This window comes from Patiria miniata, unplaced genomic scaffold (genome assembly GCF_015706575.1).
Source record: "Patiria miniata isolate m_02_andy unplaced genomic scaffold, ASM1570657v1 HiC_scaffold_7, whole genome shotgun sequence".
Lineage (NCBI taxonomy): Eukaryota > Metazoa > Echinodermata > Asteroidea > Valvatida > Asterinidae > Patiria > Patiria miniata.
The window spans coordinates 18,610,505-18,629,022 of record NW_024037074.1 but is presented as its reverse complement, the minus strand read 5'-3'; the positions used below and the strand labels follow the sequence as shown (position 1 = coordinate 18,629,022).

General features: G+C 40.9%; 1 protein-coding gene across 1 annotated transcript in view; it reads right to left on the bottom strand.

Annotated features, from left to right (window-relative positions):
* Nucleotides 1-377: 377 nt before the first annotated feature.
* Nucleotides 378-18,518, bottom strand: part of LOC119746545 (immunoglobulin superfamily DCC subclass member 4-like) — a 76,695-nt gene continuing 58,554 nt past the window's right edge. The window contains exons 14-19 of the mRNA XM_038223524.1: nucleotides 15,253-15,423; nucleotides 13,377-13,511; nucleotides 12,692-12,791; nucleotides 11,040-11,241; nucleotides 9,307-9,516; nucleotides 378-8,201 (exon numbers count right to left, since the gene is read on the bottom strand). Of these exons, the coding sequence (XP_038079452.1) occupies nucleotides 7,521-8,201; nucleotides 9,307-9,516; nucleotides 11,040-11,241; nucleotides 12,692-12,791; nucleotides 13,377-13,511; nucleotides 15,253-15,423 (1,499 nt within the window). The 3' untranslated portion in view covers nucleotides 378-7,520. The remainder of the gene's footprint in view (nucleotides 8,202-9,306; nucleotides 9,517-11,039; nucleotides 11,242-12,691; nucleotides 12,792-13,376; nucleotides 13,512-15,252; nucleotides 15,424-18,518) is intronic.

Below are 18,518 nucleotides of genomic sequence, written 5' to 3'. Positions count from 1 at the left end.
GTTTTTCGAAAATGGCTTGAAGAAGGTTTCAGGTTGGGTCAGTTTCGGTTTCGGGTTGGGTTTGTACAACATTACTGTGTCCAAACAAACAAGTAAAATTTTGCTTAATGCCAGACATGCTCAACATGATCTATTTTTTAGGCGAAAAAAACAATGTAAGTCATGTCTGCAATCCAACAGATCAAGTCCCCTCCTCCATATGATGCTAGTGTGTCCTCACGACTCTTAATGCTCTACATTTAAAAAAAAAATTCATGCATTTTTTACTTGGAAAACAAAATATTGATTTAGGCATGTTTGGTACACTGACCAATTGCTGTAGCACTTTTCAATATCGTGCAGGAAAACTAAAACAAAAGAACACAAGACACTAAATATTCCATCCACCCGTATATTACTGGCGTGTTTTATTTTTTAGTGTAAGACAATACGTATATATATATTTATATATAGAAACACTGCTAACAGCAATATTATCGTCGTAAACTCTGCTCTCTCTCTTGTTTTCCTCCGTGTTATGTTTCTATACTGTACAAAAAATCGTAATGTAATGCTGTACGCAAACATTCAGTAAAACCAGCTGGACCCAAAGGAGCCTAGAATTTTCAAAACAAGGCAGTGTAGTGAAGTAGAAATAACCCAACTGCTTTGTGGCTGTTTACATAATAGAGAGCCGTATCCCAATCACTTGGCTACGACCGGGAATCGCACACGCACCTATGGTAGCCACTGGCTAGCGGCTGCAGCCATGGACTCGTGCATTATTTCCGGCTGTGGCCAAGCGATTCGGACACGGCCCGAGACAGAGGAGAAAGAAGTTGGGTGCTGAGTTCATTCCCAGTTGGGTAACAAGAATGGTTGGGCACAAGGATGGTTCCAACTTGGCCAAAGGGAAAATGGATCATACCAATTTTGGCTGCTAACAATGTTTCAATCTACAGCAAAAAGAAAACCTCGATTTTTTACGATTTCCATTTTCAATACATGCTGAAGTGCAAGGACAAGTAAACCAAAATAGGTCTCTTTTAAAATGTGACCGTGAAAATCTTGTCGTCGTTAAACATGTACAAGAATTTCCATTTGGAAAAGTTACTTAAAATATTCACCCTGCACTCTTTCCCTTTGCCCTTAATACCACAAATGTCCAAAATTTTGTTTTTGATTAAGGGGTGCCATCCCATTTTGAAAACTATTTCAGCCGAATATTTTGCGAGATGATGTCCAGATAAGGCCAAGAAAGACAAAATTCTAGTTTCAGATTGGCCAACTGGTCAGAATGTTCTTCGAAAAAAGGGACAACGAATCGCCATCATCTTAAAAAAGGCTCGTTATAAGCCCGAGTATTTCTCTACACCGCCTCAATCGAACTATCACTTGTCTACTCTGAGTAATTAATTGATGATCACAATTTGGACAAACTATGGCACGTCATTTTTGTCCCCCTTTTTCATTAGGGAGTCCAGCTGCTTACGTGTATGTCACCTCTGCACATGCACCACGTCCTGATTAATTATAATACTTATAATCGTTAAAACAAACACGGAAAAACTCTTACACATACGTTAATTAATTAATTCACAAGTTTAAAAAAAAAAATGAGTGACAACCTCATACAACTTGGGACAGACACACTAAAGACATGACAAAGTGCTGAGACGTGTTATACTCATCTTGACATAAAGGTCAATAAAACATTTGAAAACCTTCCTTAAAAGTATCTTTCTGATATCATTCACTGAACACAAAGTGAGCCGAGACAAAGGCAATCCAACAGAAATATGCAACAGATGTTTTGGACAAATCCAGTTTGAATAAAATTCTTAAAATGAGAAAAAAAAAGTCAGGAATTAGATCAAAATGCAGCATAAGTCAATTCTTTTTTGCGTCACAAATGTTCGATAAAACATTACTAAAACCATTTTGGGATAAAAAACATTATTAAAAGGTGACATGATTTTTCTGTCTTAAGTCTCAATCAAAATAACTTCCAACAGCTGCTCATTTTTGATATGGCTAATCACTGAATAAATTTCCATGATTTGGGCACAATCGTATATATTACAGGACTTTATTAATGTCTCTATATAAATATATTATTATATATACACAGAAAAAGCGCTTCGCTTTGTTTTCATTCTTCAAACACTGTGATTAAGAAATAAAAAAAAAAATTCAAAAAAAATCTTCCAAGATTTGTATATGTTAATTCTGACCATCTTTTATAATTCATGAATTCTTTCCTTTTTTGTATTTCCTCCCAAATGGAACAAAATGGTGAATTTATTTCACTCAAACTTTGCCTCAAAATGAAACATCTGTTGCATATTGCTGCTTGACAATGTTCAAATTTCCTCAGTATTTTGAACATATTCGTATCTGTATTTTTAAAGGCCGCCTTTTTTCCACATGTTTAAGACAATAACTTCTGAAAGAAGATATGTACATGTTTCTTTCACCAAAAATTGCCCTCAAAAATTAATAACCCGGTAATACCAGCACATGACAAAAAAAAAACCATTGTTTTTTCTTTTGGACAAATCCCTATAAAAACGGGATTGTTTTGACATACAATCGTGCACTTTTAAAATAAAACGCTTAAAAGCCAGGAGACAAACTCCCCTGCACCCGTATATTATCAGCTTTTTAAAAAAATATGTACATAGAGGTTAGTATGTCACGTCTGCTTCTCTCATCCAAAAAAAAAAAAAAACCCACAAACTTCACTGTTTAATACAAACCAAAAGGGGAAAAAAACGGTCCGCGTAAACGATTCAAGGAACAAAACAAGGGACTCAACAAGCATGTTTATCTGAATAACTGTAAACTTTAAGAAAAGAAATCCAGTTGACCGCTGTTGCCGTTGAAGACCTGAATGTTGGCCCGTTGTTTTTACATTATACCCGTATTTTACGTCTGGCCTCCTCCAGGCCGTCACAAAATAAAAAAAAGACAAAAACAAGTCGCGGCCAATCGGAAGCCTTTCCGCGTTTAAAAAATATCCGGGCAAACTTCAGGTCGACGCGGCAACAGAGTCAACCGGAGAGATGTTAAAAACAATGGGCTTTATTTACATCGTGGTTTACGTTACTAGACACAGGTACAATTTGGAGACGGTAACAGTTTTATAACACCAAATGCTATGGAAGATAAATGCATTGAAACAAAAACGTACGTAATTAATTATTATTATTTTTTTTTTAAACACATCTTAAACAATATACACATGGATATCACTCTGAATCTCGATAGGGGAATAACAGGGACGTATTTGACACACATATTTGAAACGGATATGTGAACATAAAAGTAACATGATTTGTGCATCAAGGTTTTGGTTCAACTGGGAAGAAAAAATCTCAGAGACCCCCCCCCCAAAAAAACCAACCCAAAACAAAACTAGAAAAAAGAAACAGAAATAAACAAACAATTCTAATGAACTCATATGGACACAGGTGCGACATTCATTTGTGTCATACAATTTACGCTCTCAAATTAGGATAGGCTTGCAAATAAACCTGTTTTTTTTTTACTATTCTTGAGGTAGTTGTGTGTATGATGTTTATTCAAAAAAAAAAAGACAAAAAAAGAGACAAAACACACACAGAAAAAGAAAACTGCATTGATCGATGAAAAATGAGGGCACACATTACAATGTACCAGGGTCTGATAACAGAACATACAATTCAAAAAATAAAAATTTAAAAAAAAAGGTTCCAAAATTAGCTGTACAAGTTAACTTTGATATATGGTAATTACATCATCCTGACTGGAACAAGACATTGTGGAGAGAACGGCAGATGTCATAACTTCACAAACGTAGCAAAATTACGATTAGCAAAAGTGTGATCGAGCATGAACATTTTGGGCGCAATAAATATGTCGCTTTTGTAAAAAGTTGATTCGTGAATGATTATAGAAATACATTTCTTTTCTTCCGAGACACCTGATATAACTGTTTGTTTGTTTTTAATCAAAAGCTGGGCAGCTTTACATGATTGCAACGTGAGGGGAAAAAAAAGAATAAAATATGAATGTTTCTGTACAGAGTATGACTTACGTTTACTTTATCGAAGTGAGGTAAATTTTTCAAGTAGAAGTGTGAATGAAACAATCGTTGAATTCTTGAATTCTTGACGGACTTGGGCCACACTTGAACAGAGCGTATTAACCTGAAATAGAATAACCGTTTACAGTTTCATAATAACTAGCGAACAGTAGTTATTACAATGCCAAATTAATTCTCATTGTTAGAAAAACTTGATGACAATTTTGTTGTTTGTACAAGATACACAAGTGCTACCGTGGCAAACATGAATACCCGTCATTGAATACAGTTCGGTTTTGATGTGTGTTTCTAATTGTGCAAGAAATTTACAAACACCTGATGATGAGAGAATGCCACAAACCAGACACAAAGTGGTCACGCATGCACTAAAGCAGTCTTGGACAGGGAACATGCTGGATTCACAATAAAATAGAGGCCGGGTGACAAAAATCCCCACGAAACTTCAAATTTGTGACATATCTATCCGAAACTGACAGAGAACTGTTTGAATATTTGAGTTCATCTCTCTGAGCCACAACAAAAATTGTTGATATATTATATTTACTTCTAGAGCGGAGTATATATTTCAACTATCCCCCCCCCCCCCCCCCAAGAAAGGTTTGTATTTTTGGAGGAAGAGATACCGGTACCCGGCCACAATTGATTACCATCACGGACCCCATCCAAACTGCGCTACAATACTATTTTACACTCAAGCTATTGTAAAGTGCACCTGAATATTCAAAAACCATTAGCATATCGTCACCGAAAAAAAAATCTACTTTTTGTGTGTGTGGATAAAACACGTGACAAAGAATACATGAACAATTATCTGTACAATGTTATTTTTTTTTAGCTTTTTTTTCTTAAGATATAAATTGTATAATAATGTATCATACATCATGTTTCCCTGAGTCGCATATGTAACACTTTTTCTTTTTTTTAATTTCTGAGGTAGAGTTAACCTTTTCCTCAAATAACGAAAAGGATGCATACCAAAAAAGAAGAATAATAAACAACAACTGAATAAAAATAAGACAAAAAGTGTATAAAATGACTAAAACCGTATATCAGTTGTAAAGAGGTGCAAAACGAACACAACATGCAACTTTACTTTTTTTTCTTTCTTAAACAATCGGTATATTACTACAATGATTTGTTTTAGATATATTACCGCCGTTACATGTGTAAATGTATATACACGCTGAAAAAAGAGTCAGTTTAGGAGCATGTGGGTGGATTTATGATGCCGCTAAACAAGAGGTTTGTCGGGGGAAGAGATGACTGTTTGTAAATGCAACTACATGGACGATTGAAAACAAATTTGCAATAGAGGGTGCGAGTCTCGCTAATTCACGCTCGCTTTCCACGTGAACGTCTCGGTACCAAACACTGACTAGTCTAGTCACAGACTCCCGTATATATCAGCGTGATTGATTAAACGGAAGTTGAGGTCAACAGTTTTCATTGTGCTATTCTCATCAATTGTGCAGTATTTCCAATATCTTATAAATTGTTATGATTTCTTTCCCTTCGCAGAGTCCGTCTGTTACCCTTGACTGGATAAGCCTAGTCGGAACGCAAAATTATTGCCAAAAAAGTAGGATGTTACACATCATGGATCATATAATGATACCAGGATGTACTGTATTCCCGTAAAATCTTGCAGGTTTTGAGGCCAACTCGCACGCTCTATTGCCGATACGGTTCAAGTATTATTGAAGATTTCACTGGCATCAAGAATATATCGTTTGCTGGTTATTGTAACTTCATCCGAACGTCGACTTTGAACAACTCCAAGGGGAATGGACATGCTTCACGGATTTCAACAACTTGCAATAAACACGAGTAGATTATGCTTGAATACCACACCTCTCATAAACAAACGGAGCGTCTCTGCTAACTACAAATTTTTGAGGTAATACAAGTTTTGTCCCACACAATCCCCACCGCGACCGTGAAAGATTGCGTGTTGTAGGCACTAGGCACGAAGTTCACAATCAAAACGATTGTGATTAAATGATATGGGAAAACTTATGATAGAGGTAAATTTTTTGGGGGGACAAAAAAGGACTCCCCTACGCATCTTGATATGTTGCTTTCTGCAGTTCAATATTTCAATTTGGCAGCATCTGCACCAATGTTAGATGTTTTTCACACTTTTAATGCGCAACTTTTTTTTTTCCTCAATTTTTTTCTTGGCATATTAATACAATCAATAGAAAGTGATAAATTATATCAGACAGTTACAAACTTCCACTCCGGTAGTATATCTGAATAGATCATGTAGATCAGCGCAGCTAAGCAATGCCACCTTGGCTATAAACCCGTCCGTTATAAACCAACTTTGTCTTCACCGCAAAGTGATTGGCAGGTAGAATATTAAGCAGAATCCATGAGATACTTGTTTTTTTCCCGAATCACAAATACTGTTATGAAACAGAAGACCCCGAAACGTCAACCAAACAAGCTTATAAATAAATAACAATTTTAGCAGCACAAAAATGGTTATTTCATGTTTTCATTTGAATACTCTTGCGTAAACTTTCCCAAAATTTCGGCACGGATCGGGGAAAGTTGTTCACTCCTCTTGAAAATGAATTGAGGAGTTGTCCACATATACCCGCAGTTAATATTTACTCTTACAAGCCAAAACGAGACTCAATCTCTAAAAATTGAGATTTCACTGATGAAAAATTTCTTGCCCGCGTAGGGATTTACCATTCAATCCTTGTGATACACAGAACAACCCGACTTCAAACTGAACATGATAAATACATATTAATACCTAAAATAAAAAAAAAAATCAAATTAATACATTTACATTAAAAGCAAAAACAACGCAAACGATAATAATAATAGTAATAATAATAATAATACAAATTTCAGTAAATAGATGTACATTCCATCTGGACATGTAACAATAGCAGCTATGAAGAGGTCACTACTTCAAACCCGTAGTGATTTCTGGGAGGTCAGATCAGGCGTGCGGCTTCAAGTTTTGTCCTTTCGTCCCTTTCACTCGGCGAAACGTCGCACAGTTTCCGGCGGTTTACAAAAACACACCGGGAGTTTCCTTTAAATTACTGTTTCACATCATCAATGCAAATGTGGTGTTTGTTTAACCTTTAAACATATTCTCAGCTGTCTGCAAAACTTCCACTCTCTTGTGGAGTCCGAAATAGCGGCGCCAATCCACTAAGTTGGCCGGTCTCGCATATTGTCCATCGGCCGTGTGTCGGTTTAATAGTTCTTCATTTTTTAATACAAAAACAATTTCAGTTTGATTTGTGCCCTGGTGAATGGCATGGTCCTGAGCAAGTGTATTGTTTTATGCCAAACACACAAATTGCGGCACCAAACTGATACTCCAAATACAATGTACAATGGTACATATCAGGTAGATCGGTTATATAAATTTATCTCTCTCTCTCTTCGTCATCTCTGCGCATTTTTTTGTCTTTTTCTCTCCTTCTTAGACAGTGGTTGAACAAGACCCTGAGCTTAACTCGTCCAGGACGCGGTCGAGGAAGTCCGGGCTGGTGTCCTGCCCCAACGACTCGGGATCCGTTGACCCGTGATCCCCGAGGGCTCCGTTGCTGCTGGCGCAGGCCGACGGCGCAGCGTTGGTGCTCTGCCCGCTGGGACTGATGACCCCGTCACTGACAGTCTGCTTCTCCCAGACAGATGACGGTCCTGTTCTACCCCCTGTCCCCTCGGCCTTGCCCAGAACTCGGCCCGTGTGTCTGGGCCACGTCAGTTCGTTCCTGGGCAGGCCGGGGGCCGGGGGCGAGGAGCGACAGCCCGGCGGCGACCTCCCGTCTGAATAATACCCGCTGGACCCTGAGCCTTCGCAGCTTCCGTTGCCGCCGCCACCGCCGCAAATATTAACACCCGTATGCGCGGCGTGGCAGACACCCTGAGATTGTGGGAGAGGTTGTTGTGGTGATGGTGGCGATGGTGAGGAGGGCAGTACCCTGGTGACCTTTGACCCCATCATGGGTTCGCCGTAGGAACCCGTCGAGGAATCGGAGAGCTGGGGACAGGGGCCGAGGCAACAGCTACTGCAATGAGGTAATTTGGCCACTGTGCGGTGGTTAGGATCCTGAGAGAATGCGGAGAAGCCGCCGGAACTGCTGCTGGCTTCTGATTTGCCCTGCAGAACAAAACAAAACATTAATATTTTTTGTTTTTACAAGATTCATGCATGAGGTGAACACATTCATCGGATTTGTAAAAAAAAAAAAAAAAAAAAATCAAATTTGTGTGCTTTGCCACTCAATTTTCAAGGAAATCATATTTTACATCACAAGTCCAGAGTCCAAACAAATGACAGGCAATTCAAGTGAAAAGTGACTGGGGCATTTCTTTTGTCATTGTTCACCTCTCGGTGTATGTGGTTTGACTTAAAATTTTATAGTAAATGACTTGTAATTATTAGAAACCAGCTCTGGAGTCCACTTGAGACTAATCTTGGGATTGCTACTTCTCATGCGCACTATACCTGCAATCCTGGCCAAATCTCGCTGGGCCCCCAAACCCCCCAGCCCCCGTTCAATGTTGTCTCTCATTGCGCGGTGTGTGCTCCATCCGCTGGAGAGAACAACATTGACCGGGGGAGCGGGGGATTTGGTGACCGTTGGAAGTTAAGGTTATTTCCAAGTGTCCCGACCATTTTGGCCGGGATTGTAGTCTATGGAATATCCCCTGCACAGCAAGGGTCTACGATATGCGAGCAGATTCGGCAATTAATTATGCAACTAGACTGCGTCTTGACCTCGAGATTCTGATCATTCAGTGGGCGCCTTCTATATCGGGTCTTCGGTAACCTGTTGTTGTATTACACAAAACATGGCAGCCAAATTGACCAATTAACAGCTTAGTCCACATTTCTGATCAAAATGACATCACAATTTTTAAAAGTCGACTTCAATTGGCTTGCGCGCGGGGTCGCAAAAAATTTGCATTGCTCAGATATATATGAGATGTTGGTTACAGAGAGAGGGCCATTGGAAATAGGTGGTACTTCAAGACTACATTATACCATGCTTTCATAATGTGTGGCACGATGTAATCTGAAAACGCTACTGGTCAAAGGAACACTAAACCGCGCTTGTGCCACCTGCTTGTGAGCGTGGTACCAACTGAGTCATGGCTTCTAAATTTGGACGTCAAATAGGTCTACGTCGAGGTTGTTCCAAAGGCTGCTTTAAAGCCCCTAAAACCCTCCTCTTTCGCTTCTCCTGCCTTTGAGTGCCTACCTGAGAGTTGTCCTCCCCCAAGTCAGAGTTAGTGACGCTCTCGCTGCCGGGGAGGAGTGCCATACTGGAGGCATCGGGGTCAGCGCTGCACGGTCCCGGGGGTCTGGGGAACCGGGAGGGGATGACCATACCCACCCCACCGGCGGGGCCGTGGTGATGGTAGTGGGACCGGACGGGACCGTTGCCGTTGATGATCAGAGGGGTGCCGCCCTAATCACAAGAAAGGGAAAGTTTTAGCGAGTCAACACTTTTGATGATTGTTATAATGAAACAGTCGCCCATGTACTTTAGAACATCTCTGAGCGCTTTCAAAATGCACTCAACTGCTGCTTTAAAGAGAATATACATCATTTGCTTTTGCTGTAATTTTCAGAAATGGATGGAATTGGGGGGTTGGAAATATATAGCAAATATAGTTACACTGACTTTTTTGAGGTTTTGGGTTCGAAAATGCTATAAAAAACAAGAAAAACAATCATTTTCCTGTAGTCTGGTTCCCTGACTCCATTTAAGAAGAAACAGAGCAGTTTACATACATTGGAGAATTGTAAGGTCAGGGAACCAGTCTAGCTGGCTTGTACCCGTTCATAGGTGTGTAATCGATTGCAAACAAGTGCGATGGTCAACTGGGGCCAGTATTTGAAAAAAGCCAGTTTTTTTCCAACGCTGATCGGCCGATCAGCGTTGGAAATTGATACAAAAATACCACTTTTCTTGAAAATGACAGTATACCAGGTGCCATGATTTTTCAGGATGCTTTACACTGTCATTCACTAACAGTCCAGCAAGGTATTTCAAAATGATTTGGTAGTTTTATTTTTTGATGTTTGCAAATGTTGTATTTTCCCTTTAAATAATGAAGCCTAAACCAGAACAGCGTATTTAAATACTCTTTCGTTTTGTTCTGTAAACTCATTATTTCACTATTCAGTCATTTCGCCACCTGAAAGGGGAGGGAAATTATACAGAATAACATTAGAAATTCTGACCAAGTGCAAAAGGACTCTATCAATCTGTGTTATCACTGAGTCACATTTTCATGATGGCATTGTCAAAAGGCTACAAGCAGTCATGTGCACACACGGATTATTATGGATCATTATGAAATTGATCTTTTGATGAATTGTTTCCGGCAATTTTGATGAGATCAAAAGGCTGCAAGCAGTCATGTGCACACACTGATCATTACGAATCATAATGAAATTGATTTTATGGTGATGAATTGTTTCCGGCAATATTTGATGAGATCATAAGGCTACAAGCAGTCATGTGCACACACTGATCGTTATGAATCATTATGAAAATGATTTTATGATGAATTGTTTCCAGCAATTTTGATATCAAAAGGCTACAAGCAGTCATGCGCACATACTGATCATTATGGATCATTATGAAATTGATTTTTTTGATGATTTTTTCCCCGGCAATTTTGATGAGATCAAAAGGCTACAAACAGTCATGTGCACACACTGATCATTATGAAATTGATTTTTTGATGATTTTTTCCCCGGCAATTTTGATGAGATCAAAAGGCAACAAGCAGTCATGTGCACACACTGATCGTTAGGAATCATTATGAAAATGATTTTATGATGAACTGTTTCCAAGCAATTTTGATGAGATCAAAAGGCTACAAGCAGTCATGTGCACCTACTGATCGTTCAGGAATCATTATGAAATTGATTTTTTGATGAATTATTTCCGGCAATATTTGATGAGATCCGCTCTCTAACCTTTGTGTCCAGGTTGCTGGGCTGCGGAAGCACCGACCTCATCGGGATGAAGCCGTTCTGTTCCGTGCCGTCCCCGGACCCCATGACGTACATCCTGCCGTCGGGGCTGGGCCTGGCCGCGTAGCCCGTGCACACCGCGCTGTTGGCACCGCCGGTGTGGTTGTGGCAGGACGCGTTGGGGTGGGCTTGCTTAAGGAGACCCCTGTGAGTGTGGACGTTAAAAAAAACGGGGAGATATAAACCAATTCAACTTCCCTGAGTCTTTCCCGATTTGTTGGTGCTTTCCCCCACTTCCCTGAGTTTTCCTTAATTTTTTTTGAGTTTTCCCCCAAATTCAACTCATTTTCAAGTTTTTCCCCCTGATTTCCAGAGTGGCAGGGAACCCTGTTGAAACTTCTTGGCACACCTGCTGGGTAAATTTGACAGTCCGGTGTTGGCGAATCGGGCCCAATAATGTGGCTTTCACGACGGGAATCAAGAACACGTTACTAGGTTTCGATGAGTTTGCCGACGAGAGACTTATGTGATCAAGCATTCATCACAAGCACATGTAGCTCTGACTTTGTCAATCACGATGCTAGTCTGGGCAGAATTTGCTGCTGTGACAGTCAACAATGGGATGGCTAATATCCCAACACAGGCTGGCCACACCATGTGCGTGGCGGGCTCACTCAAGGAGGCTCGTGAGCCCGATCTGCTCCTCATCCGATGCGACTTCCGCTGCTAACGCCAAGCTTTGTTTCTGACTCATCTCCAGTCGGGATTGTTTCCCAGTTTTTGTGGTTAAAGTTTAATATGACAGTGACTCAACTGACTCTTGCCAACTTGATTGGTTTCTTGTGGTTTTTTTTTCTTCTTTCTTTTCACGAGTCATGAATGGGCACGCATTAAAATTTCTGACTTGATCTGACAAGTGCAAAAGATTAGGCTCCACGAGGAATTGTCATTTCAACGGGTGACTCAACGGTCAAACCACAAAAGTCCACAGAGAAACCCAGGCTGTGATTTGATGATACTTGGCTCTTGATCAGATGCACGTTCACTTCGGACTTTTTCCAAATCAATGCTTGGCTACAGCTTCACCCTAAACCCTGCCGCACCCAACACAGTTTTTCAAGTGTAAAGGCTGTGGGACCTTGCTGCATTCAGCCATCAACGCCAGTGCCTAAATGAAGGATTCTGAAATGACGACAGCTAGTTCCATCGAACAATGCCACAGTTGTATCCTGGCTGCAGTTGGCAACCACAGACTCTGAGGCTTGTTGACAATTGAAACAATGACGGCTAGTCCCATTGAACAATGCCACAGTTGTATCCTGCTGTAGTTGGCAACCACAAGACTCCGAGGCAGTTAAGCCTACACTGAGCAGGCTTGTCATCTTGACAAGTGTTACATGTTGCTGCATTCAGCAGAGTTTTCTATCCAAAATACCCCAAGGGGTTAGGGTTAAATGAGCTACTTTTAAGAGCAGTTTTGTGAGGAAATAAGGTAATATTTTTTTTACTGGGGAAGGAGAAGGCCTCTAAATATTTCTAGCCAGGTTTTGCAAAGTTACCAATGTTTTTACGAAATTTTGGGAATTATTGGAGGAAAACAGAAACTCGTACATAGAATTCTTTTCACTTGTCACTAGTTATGTAATCGTTCTGACCTTTTCTTGCAGATGACAACAAACACTAGCATCACAATCAGGACGAACGCCGAGCAGACACCAATCAGCATGCTCTCCTGCCACGGCTTGCTGCCTACACCTACACCGAGGGAGAAAAATAATGAGTGACTCTCAAAATCTAACAGATTATAAAGAAACAAATTCTTTTCATCATTTTCAGACAGGAAGCATAAACTACGAAATTCCCTCAGTATGAACTTTCACAGTTTCCCAAATGATCCACCCTTATTTTGAAAAAACCAAAGTCTAAAGACCGGAGTTCCCACAGCAATGTTAAAATGAAATTCCTTGACTTTTCCACATTTTTTCCAGGACGAAATCAGGGCTTTCCATGAGCAATTTCCACGCAAGTGGCAAGGCACGCCACTCCCTTTCAGCTTTCCAGTTTGACACAAGACCACTGAGCACCACAAAAGCATCAGACCATGGTGCATTGAACATACATGTCCAACAAGCATACAGCGTACACATGCATACAGGGGGAAGTATAGTAATCTCTAATGCAAACTGGACGCCTGCCAAAGCCAAATATTACGAATCATCACGTATGAGTTGTCCAGGATTCCACGACTTTTCTAGGAATATCAGGATTTTTTTTCATGACTGTAGGAACCCTGTAAGACAGACTTCGACACAGCCTGTACTCATTGCATGATCTGTATACCTGTCTTAGCAGTCAGCGTCTGAGCAGCCACAGTGTTGGTTGGGGGGCCTTCTCCCACCTGAGTGCCAGCCCGTACCTTGAAGTAATACTTAGTATCGCTGGCTAGGCCATCCACAGTCGAGTGGTGGGCGGTGCCTGTTGGGAGGGGTGGGGGGGGGGAGGGTTAGAAATAAATAAATCAAACAGCAAGAGGTTAGAAGTTTTATTTTCAATATGTGGGAACAAAGGCAAGTGATTGTTTTGTAAGTTTCTCTCAAATTCCAAGCGTTATGTGCAATACAAAAGGTGCCTATTTCGCGGAGCTGCTCAATGGGCTCCGCGCGCAAACTGAGAGGGCGCTCATTTACCACACTTAAGAGTCCCGTAGACGGGACACGTACACCGCATGCGTGTACTGGTTTGCGCGCGTATAGTACGAAATACACACGACTAGTTTTATTCTGGATGTGCACAATACCATGACGTCTTCGCGTTTGAATGTCTCGGCAATGCGTTCGAATGTTTCTTCCAGTGGTGTCCCCCAACTCTCCTTTTCTTGCCGTTGAGGGGGTACTTGTGCAAGGGGGCCATACAAGTACAGGATACCATTGTGCTTTTTTTGGCATGCTATTACTGTGAGAGGGTCATAAGACAAACTACGGTTCAAAGCATTCAAAGTCCTGCAGCTGGTTCTCTGCTGTGTGTAGTACAATTCATGTGGCTCTAGATGGATAACCAGTGATGTAACCATACATTCAATGAAAGTGAGTTAATACTATGGGTCACGACAGTCCTACGATCCCATTCATCGTGTAGCGTTCTTGCGCTCAAAAAAAGAGAAGCAGCCTAATTTACTGTGAGGCAAGTTGAGTACAATTTTCCATTGTGTGCCATGCCCAGGGTGAGCAGTGCCACAAATTACAAACTATATTAAGTTAAAAATTTTCAAATGAAAGCTAGTATTATGTTCACGTGGATAGATTCACTTTCAGACACGCGAATCACAATTTTTAAAAGTCGACTCAGATTGGCTTGCGCGTGGGGTCACAAAAAATTAGCGACAAATTCATGACAGTGCCTCTCATTGGCCTCCATTAAAGGCCATACAAAGCGTGCTCAGAAGTTCTGGCAGGGAGCCAACATTGAATTTTAATTTCAAAGTTATATGAGTCAATGGATACAAGATATTAAGGGCCCCTCACACTGATCATAACTGGCGTTTTATGAAATTACTTCCTATGACTAACGAATCCCCGTGTGAGTAATTCATTAACACACCAATTTTCTAACTTCCAAAACAAATTATACGGGCCTCCGTGATTGAAGTGACGGAGCATCTGGATTGGTCCATGGGCTCTCCGTGCACAAGTACCCCCTCAATGGTAAGAAAGGGAGAGTTGGGGAAGACCACTAGGAGAGACAATCGAATGCACTGCCGTCGCCGCCCGACGCCAACGTGAAGACGCAATGGCTTTTTGCACATTCAGAACAGGACTCTCTCAAATGACGTCATTTCCTACAGACCAGACACGTGCATCGGCATTTTGAGCGTGAACTTGCATAACGCGCATCGGCTGCGTCGTATTTCGAACACATTTTGAGCAACAAGCGCGCGTGTTTGAAACATTTTCAACACTGCGCAATGCGTGCTTGATCTTGCAGTTCTCCTACCGAGATGGCCGTCTTTATGAGAGACCTATAGAATTAGTCATGCGTACTTAGCGCTATATGCGCATGAACCAGTACGCGTATGCGGTGTGTCCCATCAAAAAGCGCCCTCTCTTGTGCGCTCACAGAGCACATAGCAGCAGGCGCCCCCGCAATCTATACTTTGAATGATTCGTAATCTACCATTTTATCATTTTGCATTCAACAGATTTTTTGTTCATTTTCTTACCATTTCTGGCCTGTGAGTGCCATGTGTCTTCCGGCTTGCTGACGTCCTCATCATACAGGATGACATAGTGGGTGATGATACCGTTGGGCTGCATAGGGGGCTGCCATTGAAGCTCCACGGCGTGGGGGTCCAGGGGCTTGGCTAGGATGTCCTCGGGAGGGGTGGACGGGCCTAAAAACAGGTGGAATTTTTGTTTTGAAAAATTAACATATACATATTAATGAGTCAAATGTGCTCCTCTCATTGGTCAATTTTACCAATGCATTGTTGAAGTAGAAACGCTCTATCCTGATTGCTTAATGTGCGTAGTCACTCCCAATGCAACAGGATTTATTTTGTAAAGCTGTGCACAATTATTGGTCTGTTTCAAAATAGTCCATTGTCTGACTTTGAATACTTCCATCTACATGTTTACATGTAACTTGATACTTCTATGCTTTGACTGTAGGTGATTGACAAGCCAGCTGTGCCCACCACTTCCCTGTTTTTGTCGTTGGACTGAATTTGACTAGTCACAGTGCTTGCTTGAAATGTGATCTGACTGTTGGTGACTAGCCTGTGTAAAAGGCATGTCAGGGGAGGAGGACTGACTTTTTGACTGTCTGTGGCAGTTCAGATAGCAGCAGGGTTAGCCATGCATACTTTGTGCAGCACTAGCATGAACCAGTACGCTTACGTGGTGTGCATCCCCACTGGAGCTCTTCAAAGTGGCCAGAAAAGCGCCACCTAGTGTTCGTGCACAGAGTCCATTGCATGTGTAGTACATAGTTAGTGAAGTACTCAACCAAAATAATGCTAATGATATTGACCGTGCGGAAATAAGATAATGTTACTTGATACAACTACGCGCATCATTGAGAATGTAACTCAAGGAAAGACCGAGGGATGACCTTTCAGGTAATGGGTAACTTTACCTCCTATTTTTCCTTCATCAAGATGTTAGATTTAGTTATCACCAACAGAACTTTGCGCCCGAAATTTGATTGCACTCGGAGTATTTTTTTACTACAGGTTCAATTGTTGAAAACATGGCTTTAAAGACAACGCTGGGTGAGATTTCAGTTGTCTCAAAAGTCATAAACAGAATAATCGGTTCCTGATTAGGAATTGTTGGAATGTGCCATTTTGTTTCAACAACTGAAAAGTACAATTCAGCTCTCAAAAAAAGGAACCAATTGCTGAAAGTAAATTTCTAATGAAAGATATTAACAACAGATTGATTATTTATTTCTGGTTACTAAAAAAAGAAAAAGAAAAGTTTGATCAGATCATCAGAGATATCTCGGAAGCTGCGGGGCCAACGATATTGTATTCACGTACGAGTCACGTGACTGTGCCATGTAATTTCTGGAAGGAGAAGTGTTTTGAGTAAAACAAAAAAAAAATCAGCTTTTTGACCCCAGTGACCCCATGATGACCTTTGACCCTAGTTTGGTCATGTGATATGTTAAGGCTGGGCTACTGATACTTTTGACATAGTTTGGTTGAAATCGGTCAAAATATGTAGGAGCGATCGACAATGTCACGTTTGTTACTAACTTACTAACTAACGGACTAACAGAGAGACATGATGATTTGTTGAACTGCTATCCTGCAGCTAAAAATGGGATGTATACATGTACCAGCAATGAGGCTGAATAAAAACAAAATTGGCAAGTCAGACGCATTGAGTTTACGTAACAAGGAATGAACAGATTTTTACAGTAAACAAGGGAAGGCCTTCAACGAAAGCATTGAGTTTACATAAGGAATGAACGGATTTCCACAGTAAACAAGGGAATGCCTTCAACGAAAGCATTGAGTTTACATAAGGAATGAACAGATTTCCACAGTCAACAAGGGAAGGCCTTCAACGTAAGCATTGAGTTTACATAAGGAATGAACGGATTTCCACAGTAAACCAGGGAAGGCCTTCAACGATAGCATTGAGTTTACATAAGGAATGAACGGATTTCCACAGTAAACAAGGGAAGGCCTTCAACGATAGCATTGAGTTTACATAAGGAATGAACGGATTTCCACAGTCAACAAGGGAAGGCCTTCAACGAAAGCATTGAGTTTACATAAGGAATGAACGGATTTCCACAGTCAACAAGGGAAGGCCTTCAACGAAAGCATTGAGTTTACATAAGGAATGAACGGATTTCCACAGTAAACAAGGGAAGGCCTTCAACGATAGCATTGAGTTTACATAAGGAATGAACGGATTTCCACAGTCAACAAGGGAAGGCCTTCAACGAAAGCATTGAGTTTACATAAGGAATGAACGGATTTCCACAGTCAACAAGGGAAGGCCTTCAACGAAAGCATTGAGTTTACATAAGGAATGAACGGATTTCCACAGTCAACAAGGAAAGGCCTTCAACGAAAGCATTGAGTTTACATAAGGAATGAACGGATTTCCACAGTCAACAAGGGAAGGCCTTCAACGAAAGCATTCAGTTTACATAAGGAATGAACGGATTTCCACAGTCAACAAGGGAAGGCCTTCAACGTAAGCATTGAGTTTACATAAGGAATGAACGGATTTCCACAGTCAACAAGGGAAGGCCTTCAACAAAAGCATTGAGTTTACATAAGGAATGAACGGATTTCCACAGTCAACAAGGGAAGGCCTTCAACAAAAGCATTGAGTTTACATAAGGAATGAACGGATTTCCACAGTCAACAAGGGAAGGCCTTCAAGGAAAGCATTGAGTTTACATAAGGAATGAACGGATTTCCACAGTCAACAAGGGAAGGCCTTCAACGAAAGCATTGAGTTTACATAAGGAATGAACGGATTTCCAGAGTCAACAAGGGAAGGCCTTTAACGATAGCATTGAGTTTACATAAGGAATGAACGGATTTCCACAGTCAACAAGGGAAGGCCTTCAACGATAGCATTGAGTTTACATAAGGAATGAACGGATTTCCAGAGTCAACAAGGGAAGGCCTTCAACGAAAGCATTGAGTTTACATAAGGAATGAACGGATTTCCACAGTCAACAAGGGAAGGCCTTCAACGATAGCATTGAGTTTACATAAGGAATGAACGGATTTCCACAGTCAACAAGGGAAGGCCTTCAACGAAATTGTTTATTAACCAAGACTTGTAGTGAAGGCCGACAAGTCGGCCTTTATTTTTGGTAACAGGAAGGAAGGAAGGAAATCATCAATAATATCAGTCAGACTTTTATGGGCTCCTCATAAGAGGCACTTAGCAGAAGGAAACTACTGCTTGGTACATTCCATTTTTTTTTTCTTCAGAAAGAGCATCAGCTATC